At 40.6% G+C, this 11,507-nt stretch overlaps 1 protein-coding gene across 1 annotated transcript; it reads left to right on the forward strand.

Annotated features, from left to right (window-relative positions):
• The first annotated feature begins 2,767 nt into the window (after window positions 1-2,767).
• TBX22 (T-box transcription factor 22) lies at window positions 2,768-11,033 on the forward strand. Its single transcript, XM_032331080.1, has 8 exons — window positions 2,768-3,068; window positions 3,690-3,876; window positions 4,609-4,710; window positions 6,082-6,256; window positions 7,138-7,302; window positions 7,686-7,750; window positions 8,441-8,526; window positions 10,414-11,033. The coding sequence occupies exons 1-8, from the start codon at window positions 2,897-2,899 to the stop codon at window positions 11,031-11,033; spliced, it is 1,572 nt and encodes a 523-aa protein (XP_032186971.1). The 5' UTR covers window positions 2,768-2,896.
• Window positions 11,034-11,507: the final 474 nt, after the last annotated feature.

Here is an 11,507-nt window from a genome sequence, read left to right on the forward strand (position 1 = left end):
ATTTTTCCTTCAAGTGATAAATTCTGTGTTTCTGGTTTTAACTTTTTTTTTGTAATTCAAAATCAACACTTTACTGTAAGTATTTTCCAATTATCAATTTTTTAAAAAAATTATCCTTCTTTCTAAAGTGGGTACTTATGAGCCCCAGAGTCGCCCTCCCTCCATGTCCCATGTGGGTTGAAAGTCTCTTATAGAGGTTTGTGGGTGTTCTCGTTAAAACAGAAAGTACTCAAAAGTGACTCCCAGCTGTGGAAAATTAATTACTGACATAAATGTATCTCCCTCATGCCCCCAGTACCTGACAGTCCAGTGCTCCAGCAGCTGGACAGATTGCAAAACTGTTTCTGTGGCTTGCAATAATTTTTCTCTCAGATAAAAGTAAACAGAAATTAACTACACTTTAGTCTAGTACACATGAGGGAGAGCTGAGCTCCATTTATCCCAGTTATTTCATTGGATAGATACTGAAATGTGAATGGAAAAAGTTTCTATTACAAAATAATAAGTCCTAGATGACTGAGTTAGGTGTGTGTAATAAATATTGAGGAATAAGTTTATCCTAAAAAAGGAAGTTATGTCTCAAGATATGGTATTTATCTTATTTAAAATATTACATCATACAGCGAATAGTCTGAAATACTAGAATGGACGTTGTAACAAACATATTTTGCCTTATTTTCCCAGAAACTTGGGTTAAAAAACAAAACAAAACAATTAATCAAAACCTTCCTTTGCTACACAACATAATTTCCCGCTTTTTAGCAATAAAGTGAGCAATCATTCAAAAGCAAAAAAAAAAAAAAAAGTCCATATTAGGAGACACTAATGCAAGTGGTACATTGTGATTAACACTTTAAATTTAACAAATGAACTCTTGACTTTTCTGTTTCTGAGCTGTGTCTTTTAGCTAAGAACATACAATAGATTAAAAAAAAAGTTTCTTCTGAATAAGGAAGGATGGGAAAATGCATTAATATCATCCCCCTCCCCTCAAATGGCTGCAGAAAGAAAAAAATGCTCATGAAGATGTGGTTAAGATCACATTCAGACTTGGCTGTTTTTCAGCTCAAGTGCTTTGTACATTGTGCTTCATTCTGCCCCTGAAGGTTAAGGGTAGTGTCTTTCCCAGCCCTGCATGGTAAGTAGTGGATAATTGGTTATTGAACCAAACCATTCAGCAGCATTCAGGCTGCAATTAACCCTTTGCCATATCATCAAAATCATACCCAATCGCCTAATTGCCTGAAAATTACTTTCCCATGGATCAGCTGGGCATGCTTTCACCCCACCCAATTCAACCACCACCACCATTATCACCTCACACTTGTACAGAAGGAACTGAAACTAACAGGCCACAAGAAATTGTTTATTGTCAAACTCTAGTACTGATATACTATTAGTTCATTCAGTTTCCATCCTATTTTTAACAGAGTTGGATGGACTTTAAATGTTCTTTGAACAAATATGTCAGAGGAGAACAGGAGAAACTTTCTAAGCAAATACAAATATCTTTAGTTAGGACGTAGTCTGCCAAAGAGTCCAGGGATGCTTGATTTCTTATTTCTGATGAAAAGTGGCAGACCAACTCCCATGCACACAGCAGACATCTCATATCTACATGCACAGACATGCTCCTTGAAAGTGGTAGACAACTCTCTTCCTGACACACACAAAAAGATTTGCTTACCCAATTTAAGGAAAAGTAAAACCCAGCCCAGGAATATATTCCAGGAGACACACATTATTTGAGCCCAACATTCTGAGGTGCAGCGTTGTTTGGAACAAAATTCATGTTGATGTTTGCTGGTGGCCCTGGAGTCCTTAGGTTGTCTTTGATGATTAAGACATATGAGTAAGAAGAGGCTGTGTATAGGAATATTGGGCTCCAGGAGAGGCAGAGCTTGAAGGCCCAGGTTTACTCTGAGCATTGACAGTGGGCATCTGAGAGGCTCCTGCCCATGCTGGCCCTTGCATCCCCACCTGGATAGACAGGATAGACTAGAACATGATCCACTCAATTTGAGACATAACTCTAGAACAAAATTGTCCAGAAAGCTTGCACTCCTCTACTTTTCCACGGTTGCTGTAAAGCAAAGGACCCAGATATACTTCTCTGAATCTGGTTCAATAATATTTGGACTTTGGTTGGAAAAGTGGCCTTTCATGAGGGATTATTTCACACAGCTTTGAGTTTCATAATTCACTGTTAAAGAGCAACATTTTGTATCCCTCTACCCTTTCCTGCCATGCATAACCCTCTCTCCACCCACACCCCTACCCCACCCCCACCCCTCCTCCTTCCTCTGTCAGACTCTGAATTGTCCTTCATGATGGTTTTGTTTATTTGTTTGTTTGTTTTTATATATACCTTAACAGTTTCCAAAACAAACAGTGGACCCTGTGACCAGCCTGGTATTTACTCAGTAGTATGCAACAGTATCTCCCAATCCAAGCTGCCTGAGCAGCTATTGGAGGCAGGTCGGCTCCCTAAAAAGGCCTGAGCTTGCCAATCTCTGCTCATTGCCAGGTCCTGGATTCAGTGATTTGAGGGCTGATGGTCTGCACATGTCCACTGGGAGAGAGGAAACCACAAAGGGAAGAGAGACTAGAATCCAGAGGACTTTGGCTCCAGTTTGATCTTCCTCTACTTTCATTCTGTCTATTCAAAGGGGAAAAAGAAAAAAAAAAAAAATATATATATATATATATATATTACACACATACACTTTCTCTTTCTTTCTTTCTTTGACTATAGATTCAGAAACGGTTTTTCTAATTTGGAGGTTTTCCTGCTTTCCCTCCTTGCCCTGTCCTCTGCACCCTCCCTTCTCTCTCCCTCCCTAACTGAGCTCAAGTTGAAACTTTGCATTGCACATTCCCTTCACCCCCTCCTGGGATGGCTCTGAGCTCTCGGGCACTTGCCTTCTCTGTGGAAGCCTTGGTGCAGAGACCCGGGGAAAGAAAATTGCAAGACCCAAGAGAGGAGACTCAGGCTGAGTTGCTGGAAAAGGAGGGCGGAGAGGAGGAGAGAAAGAGAAGAGCCGCAAGGGAAAAGAGTCAGCAGCCCGGTAAGTATTCCTACCGCAGCCCCCAAACCCTGAGCCTGCTACCAGAGCATGCTGTCCTGCAAATCTCAGCTCTACTCCCGAAGCTGAGAGAGGGCTGCTAGCCCTCACTAGGACGCTTTGGTCCAGCTGGATGGCCACATTTGGGACCACGGAGACACCTCGGTCACTTGGCTATAGGGGAAGCTTCAGGGCTTCCAGGTTCAGTGCGTGTTGCTGTCGTTCATTTGCGGTGAAGGGGAGCTTCCCTGTACGTTTGTGAAGTTACACTCAGCAACCTCCCAGGCTGTGAGAGCCAGATGGTAGCTGTTTCTCCGGGTAGGAAGCAGGCAGGCATTTAGATTGGGGCAGGGGGATTCAGCCTCAGGGTCCAAAAGTCTCAAGAGAATAAGGATGGGCAAATTTGAAGAAGGACAGGAGCCTTTTCCAGGACGCGATCTGGGTCCCTTTCTCCCCATCCGGAGGCCACAGAGGGTGTTGTGGGGAACTTGAATATACGCTTCCAAGGTTCCCAGAGAAGCAGCGGGGCCAGTCTACTCCAAGACAGGTATCAGTGAGAAGGGGACGCAGGAACTTCGAACCTCTGTCGAACCTCTGTCAAACTCTTGGTGTCTCTGTGTCCAGCAGAAAAGCGACCCAAGACCGAGCCCTCAGCAACTGCTTTCTCTGGCTATAGCAGCAGCGACAGTGATAACAGCAGCTGCAAAAATCTGGAAGAGAAAGATGCTATCCAAATGGAACTTCAAGGATCTGAACTGTGGAAGAGATTCCATGACATTGGGACTGAGATGATCATTACAAAGGCTGGCAGGTTCGGCTCTGTACAAGATGTTCAAAGAACGCACACAGTAGGAAGTCATAAGATGCGGTGCCTCCAGCTTCATACTCTATATCTGTCCTTGTCATCCCACAGGTTTTAGAAAGTCACGTCCTCTCAATAAATCACACTATTAGTGGCTCAGTTTTTCTTTCTTGTAGGCAGTGACTTCAAGAAATTCTCCTTAAAGCCTCACAGTTATCAGTGGACGATAACCCAGCCTACCATCCCAACCTAGCCTGGGGTAATTTGAAGTGGGCTTTTTCTGCTTTCACCTTTTGCTTTGGGGCAGCATCACATCAGCTGGGTTATTATTTATTTATTTATTTATATTTTATTATTATTATTTTTTTTTACATGAATCCTCTTAGTTTCAGTCTTTCCCAAATCTGCCTTACAGAAAGTACCATTGACACTGAGGGCCCAGGCACAGTTTTTTTTTTTTCTCTACTTTCTCTTACAAGGCTTTTTATTAGTGGTGATGGTAGGGAGTGGGGTGGACAAAGCCTTGTGGTAAGAATATTCTGCTCCACACAGCAATCCTGAACTTGTTCAATCAAGCATACAATCAACAATCTTTCTCCATGTAGCAAATATTATTCCTGGAATCTGTCCTATAATGAGGAAGGTATTGTGAATATCTTCATTTTTCCCTTGTCTCCCCACCCCATCCCACTCCAAATGTCTCTAAAAGCACTAGGTCAGTGGCCGTTTTCTTTCCCACAGGCGGATGTTCCCCTCTGTTCGAGTCAAAGTGAAAGGGCTGGACCCAGGGAAGAAGTACTATGTGGCCATCGACGTGGTGCCAGTAGATTCCAAGCGTTATAGGTAACCAGGCCAAAAGAAGGATACCCCAGACCAAGTCTGGGAATGAGGATACTTATGGAACCCGAGAATGTTATATGGAAAACTCTACCATGGGAGTGGTGGTGAAATTGCTCTCTTGTGCACTTTGGGAGTTGAATATTCTCACTCAAATGGAGGTTCAGACTGAGAGGAGCAGTCTTGCTCCTCTTTCCTCCCACTCCTGGAACAGGTGCCAGTTTGCGTTTCAAAGTACTCCACATCATTTACCTACCCACCACTCTGGCCTTGGCTGTGCCAACTGCAGAGGGTATGGACTCAGGAAGTTAAGAGGTTGTTTGAAGAAATTTAGAGAGAAGTGACTGTGCTTCTGGGGCTGCACTGGGCTCTGGGTTGTGCTACTTTGGCATCAGGGTCCTGGAGTGATGTTCTGATTTATCATCTAATGCTAATTTAACAGTTACCATATTTCGGTGTATCATTTCTTCCTTCTTTAGCTTCTCTTCTGAAGCGGCAGCTGGGTCCTAGAAATTACAAATAACCTTTCTTTTTGAATCAGGCTCTCTAATAGAGCAGGCTAATAGTGTTCAAATTGATCTAAAGCCAAGAGGTCTCTCGGGCGTAGCATTCCAGACGTGCAGCTATGCCAGCACTTGGCTTAGAGGCTATGGGGTTGTGCAGGAGCCACTCTTACTCAGGCTGTGAGCATTCCACTGAAGTGGATATCTAGCCTTTCTAAGAGAGAACACGCATGATGCCCAGGGCTGGATTTGAGGGGCAAAGAGAAAGCACAGCTCAAGAGCCTACTGGAGATGCAGTTTGTAAATAGAACAAGTGGCTTGCTTCTTGCGTTTGAGCTGGCTTGGGAATGCAGTGCACAATTGAGTGGTTGATATTGGAAACAGGGTGAAATCAGCCCTGAGGCCTCATGGGCTAGAGTTGCAGGTGGTGTTCTGATGTGAAGCCTTGTTGGTGAAAGGGTTTTGAGGGCCACTGGCCGAGGTGGAGGTGGATTGGAGAGACACGTTATGCTCTCTTTTGCTTTTTCTCTGACTCTGATGCTTCTGGCTTAAGCCATGAGGGTTTTTAAACTGTCTATGCACAGCAAAGTGGATTAGATCAATTTCTGTGGTTGTTTCCGTGAGGAAATACAAACCAGACTCTGAAATCCCATGATGTTATACTTGCCCTGGAACTTCATTACATTTTAATGGCATGTGTTTGTATATGGTTTGCTTTTTATCTCTGAACGCCCTTTGGAAATCAAGTTGGATCTTCTTTGGGATTAGGAGGCAAACCTTGGCCGGTGTCATTAGGACTAGATCCAGCAGGCTTCCTCACATGCACCTGGCTTTGGCCCATTGCACCTAAAGCCACACTCTCTGCTTTTTTTAGGTATGTGTACCATAGCTCACAGTGGATGGTAGCTGGGAATACAGACCACTCATGCATTACTCCCAGGTTCTATGTTCACCCGCACTCACCCTGCTCTGGAGACACCTGGATGCAGCAGATCATCAGCTTTGATCGCTTGAAACTCACCAACAATGAGATGGATGACAAAGGCCATGTAAGTGTTTGAAATCCTTTGTCTTGAGGAGGGGATGGAGGTGTCAAGGCATCATCAGCCTGCATGTTACCCTGGAGAGGTGTAAAATGCTTCTCCCGGGTGGTCTTTAGGAACTGTTCAAGTTCTGGGCTTGTGACCAAAGTAGCTCCTACGACCTTTGTTTGGCATCTGAGAGTGCTGGGGTTTGGGAAGGGTGAATGAAAGGAGTTTGAAGATCAAATGAGATTTGTTTAAGCCATAAATCCTGGTCTGAGAGTGTGGAAGGGAATGCACTTTGTGGAGCTCTCTTGCATCTCAGACTCCAGGGCAATCGCTGTGGGCTCTGATTGCCTTCTCCTAGATGAGCACCTTCTGTCTGGCATGGTATGACAGAAATCCCCTCCACAACTCACTTGTGAAAGAGGTTATTTATAGGTTACCTGGATCTGAGTCTTATTCTCATATGCATCTTCCCCCTGCCATGCCTGGCCTTGCCCTGGGCCAGCCACAAATAAAGAGATGGAGGACCCCAGGATTAAGAAGTGGGGTATGTCCTATGGCTCCCCTTCAGTTAACATAAGCCCAGGGAACTTCTAGCAGGCAGTCAGATCCAGGGGACATCACATGGTTGTCCACACTTAGAAGCAAGAAAGGGTCTCATCTGGAAATGGAATCATGGCTGCCTATTGTTGCTGTGATACTCCTATCTGGAAACCTCTTAGCCCTGAGCATGTCTGTCCAGAACTAAGTGTCAAAGAAAAGTCCTTGTGTGTGGCTAACCTATCCTTTCTGGTTTAGCCTCACTTTTGCATGTGGGCATGTTGGGGGTGCCAATGAGAGGAAACCAGTGTTGTAGAGGGGAAGCCACTTTCTAGGAAAACATTTGATGATTTCTCCTCCAGATCATTCTGCAGTCCATGCATAAGTACAAGCCTCGTGTGCATGTGATGGAACAGGACAGCAAGGTTGACCTGTCCAGGATTCAGTCCCTACCCACTGAAGGGGTTAAAACATTCTCCTTTAAAGAAACGGAGTTCACCACAGTGACAGCTTACCAAAACCAGCAGGTAAGGACAACTTGATCCTGGGAAAGCAGAGCTGGCTCCAGAGGGACTTTCTGGATGGCAGCAAGCTGCATTATATGGATTGAATTTTCCACAACTAAAAAAATATTATCGTCATATTGCATTGTCATCAAAGCAAATTTGATTATGAATTGTGTGGAAAAGGAGAAAAGAGAAAGGAAAGCAGAACAAAGTGCCAGGGGAGAAAGGAGGTAACCATTCCAAATTCAACTTAACAATATGCTTGTATTAATTGAATGTGCCAAATTACACATTGAAGTGTTTTGTGGTTGTTGTAACCATTAAAAGCAATGGTGAGTGTTATTACTGAGGGCACTGACTTTATCTTTATCTTTTTCTCTCTTCTTCTTTTTTTTAATCTATAGATTACCAAACTGAAAATAGACAGGAATCCTTTTGCGAAAGGTTTTAGAGATCCCAGAAGAAGTAGGTAAGCAACATAACAATCATATCTAATATTTATATAGCACTTTCCACAAGTATTACAGATAAGGTAACTGTGGCTCAGAGACTTCGAGGTCCTAAGTTTTGTAACTGGTACGTAGTAGGAAAAGAATGTAGTATTTTGTCTCTAAAATCTTGCCTCCTCTTTTCCTCTCCCAATCCACTTTCAAGATTATCATATGATCTCCCTGATATGAGGAATTTGAGAGGCAGAGTGGGGGATTTGCAGGGTAAGGGAAGGAAAAAATGAAACAAGATGGGATCGGGAGGGAGACAAACTGTGAAACACTCTCAATCTCACAGAACAGAGGGTTGCTGGTAGGAGGGGGTTAGGGGGAGGGTGGTTGCCTTCTGGTCACTGGGGAGGGTATGTGATATGGAGAGTGCTGTGAAGGGTGTAAACCTGAGGATTCTCGACCTGTACCCCTGGGGCAAATATTATATATTCATTAAAATAATTAAAACAAAGATATCACTTATTCTAGATCCCTGAGGTTTTTATTCAGGGAATTATTACTGTGAATTTTATTCAGCAGTCTGGCTATAAGCAATGAAATATATTATATTTCAGATATTGACCCCTAAAAACTGTATTAAGATAACTTAAAAGTTTACATAAATCATTATTTTCAGGAATTGAATTCTGGACTTGCTGAAAGTTGAATCTATTTTTCAGGGTTGTATTGGATAGGCTTTTAGAGATCTACCCGTGGAGGCCTTCTGCCACTCTGGATTTTAAAACTTTTGGTGCAGACACACAATGTAAGAAAAGTTTTATTAATGTTTACTTTTAAATGTTAATGAAGTAACAATAGTCAGAGCCTCTGTAGTAAATATTATACAAGGGGATAAGTTCCTGCCAGAGAATGCGGGTTTACAAGATAGTGGGTGTATATTTAACTTGATGAGAAAGTAAGAGGCAAAAAGAGGGGGAAACTGGCATGAAGGAGAAGAACAGAGCCGCGGTAATGGTGGATTTATTGACTTCAGTCTTCTTAAGTTATCACATATCCTGAGATCTCCAAATCTCACCTGGATTCTTCAGCAACTCACTATCTCACATTCTTTGGAATCTGCCTGTGGTACATGTGTGGCCCTATTTGCAAGTACATTAGATATTGAAATAAATATGTTTCTCATAAACTTTCCACACATGTTAAAATGACATCCATTAAATTTTACCATCACTTAGTTCTAATTTTCCTTTTACTGTAAGTAAGGAAAATAAATATTGAAAACAACACTAAGTCATCACAATTAGTTTAATTGCCACAAGCATTAAAAATATTTGCAAGGTAGTTTTTATCAGATAATGCATTACATGATTAAATAATAATAATAATTAGACAATGCAAGCTTTCTGGTAGAAGAATGTATACCTTCATGTCTCTGGTGTTTAATAATAAATAAAAGAGTATTTGCAAACAACATATAATTATTTTACTGCTTTTGTCTTTACTCTAAAATTTGTTTGCCTTAGGACATTAACGCAAGTTTATAAATACTGGAGAAAATCATCAACATTTTATTTAGGTTGAATTTTATATACTACTATAACATTGAAAACAGATCAAGTCTAATAATTATTTGGTAAAATATTTCACTGTATTGATTGTATTAATTTGGTTTACAAAGTTGCATAGAAAAATAAAAATATGAACACTTTAATAGCATCTAGGCAGCATGCTTTTAAAATATCCAGGTCAACATGAAGTGCACTAAAACAAAACAAAACAAACAAAAAACTAACAATGATCATTAATTCATTAATTGATAATTTAAAATACAGTTTTCTTAATTACTTAAATGTCCAGATTGCTCTCAAGTTCCAAAGAAAAGGGGTACCATTTTTCAAATGACTTTAGAATATTTAATTATAAAAGACATTTGCCACCTTGTTAACAAAGAATTAGGCTATGCTTACACAAAATAGAAGAAAAACAACAGACACACACACACACACACACACACACACACACACACACACACACAAAAGAAACCATCAAGTTTAGTCAAAATTTTAAAATTCAAACATGAAAATAAGGTGTAAAGTCTAGATTTTCATGGACTTTATAACTATCCCTAACTTTAGCAGATGCTAGGCAAACATAAAAGGTCACTTGACATTACTATGAACTTTTTATTTTTACTTTTTTAACTAAAAATTATCTTTAGCAAGTGCACTTAAATGTTAGTTTATAAAGATTATTTTCATGTGCTCCAATATTTTTATAAGAATGAAGCTTTTTACTGAATCCCAACCAATTTGTTTAATTTAATCAAATACTCATTTTTGTAAATTTTTTAAAACTTAATTGTTTTTAAATTTGTAAGATATAATTGGCTCTGGGTACTATTTATTTAGGCATATTTTGTAATTAATTGGATAAATGTCCAAGTGCCTAGCACAGCTCTTGTGCATAGTGAATGCTCAATACATAATACCTAATTGTAGTGCTAAAAGTAGTAATGGTCCTTGTAAAGATATCATTTTCAACTTTGGTCAGAGGAATGAGCATATTCTTTCCCAAAGAAGTTAAAAGAACTGTGAACTTGTGAAAAAGAATGAAGCAGAATATTTGTGGTCCTTAGTACTCATTTATTAGGAACATCAAGTTCATTGTTCATTGACTGAATTATTATTCACAGGTGGAAGCAGTGGCTCATCTCCAGTGACCTCTAGTGGAGGGGCTCCCTCTCCTCTGAACTCCTTGCTTTTTCCAACTTGCTCTGTGCCTACATTTCACTTACCTACAGGCTCCCTTGGAATGCCCTGTCCAGAGGTGTATCTGCACAATATCAACCTGCCCCTTTGCTACAAGATTTGCCCAACTAATTTTTGGCAACAGCAGCCCCTTATCTTGCCTTCTCCTGAAAGACTAGCAAGTAGCAACAGTTCTCAGTGTTTAGCCCCTCTCATGATGGAAGTTTCCATGTTTTCTTCTCTGGGGATCGCCAATTCAAAAAACAGTTCATTTCAAGACTTAAGTGAGCAGTGTCTACAGGCACCTAATTCTTCCAGTCAAATGTTGTATGGATTACAGGCACCTGGAAGTATTTTATCACCAAACCCCATTGTCCAGGAAACAATTGGTTGTTCTTTCCATCCTTCCTATGGTTTTTATAGGTACAATTTCTCAGTGCCATCTAGACTGGTAAATGCTGCCAACCATCTCAAAGTCAAAGTGAATGACAATAACCAAGTTTCTTTTAGAGAAGGCAAATGCAGCCATGCTCATTGGTACCCAACAATCAATCATTGCCTTTAATGGAATAATCACATTCCTAAACCAATTACACATAAGCATGTATTTTCTTTATTTGTAGCCAAAGAAAGGTCAAGAGCTTTTGGGTTTTAAAAGTTTTATTATCAGAGGTATTTCTGTTATGCATTTAAAGTGCCTTATCAGATGTTCATAAGAGGTTGCTACAGGTCAAATATGATCTGTAACAATCTCTGATTACAGTAGCCTTGGGCCTCAAAATAAGATAGTCCATAAATATTATTTGATGAGATAGACTATGGGTGAAAATTGACTCCAGATTAAGCCTTTAATTACAGTGAAGTCAGTTTACCATGTCAACTGCCTCTTACATATTGATAATGACTAAAAGAAGTTGGATTTAATTCCTCTGAAAGCAGCAAAGCAATTTTAGTTTTAGCTATGAAAATTATATTTATTGTAATTCTCTAGTAATTGTAGAAAAATCATTGTTCACTTGCCTTATACTTTTATACTTTA

This window comes from Mustela erminea, chromosome X, assembly GCF_009829155.1.
Source record: "Mustela erminea isolate mMusErm1 chromosome X, mMusErm1.Pri, whole genome shotgun sequence".
NCBI lineage: Eukaryota > Metazoa > Chordata > Mammalia > Carnivora > Mustelidae > Mustela > Mustela erminea.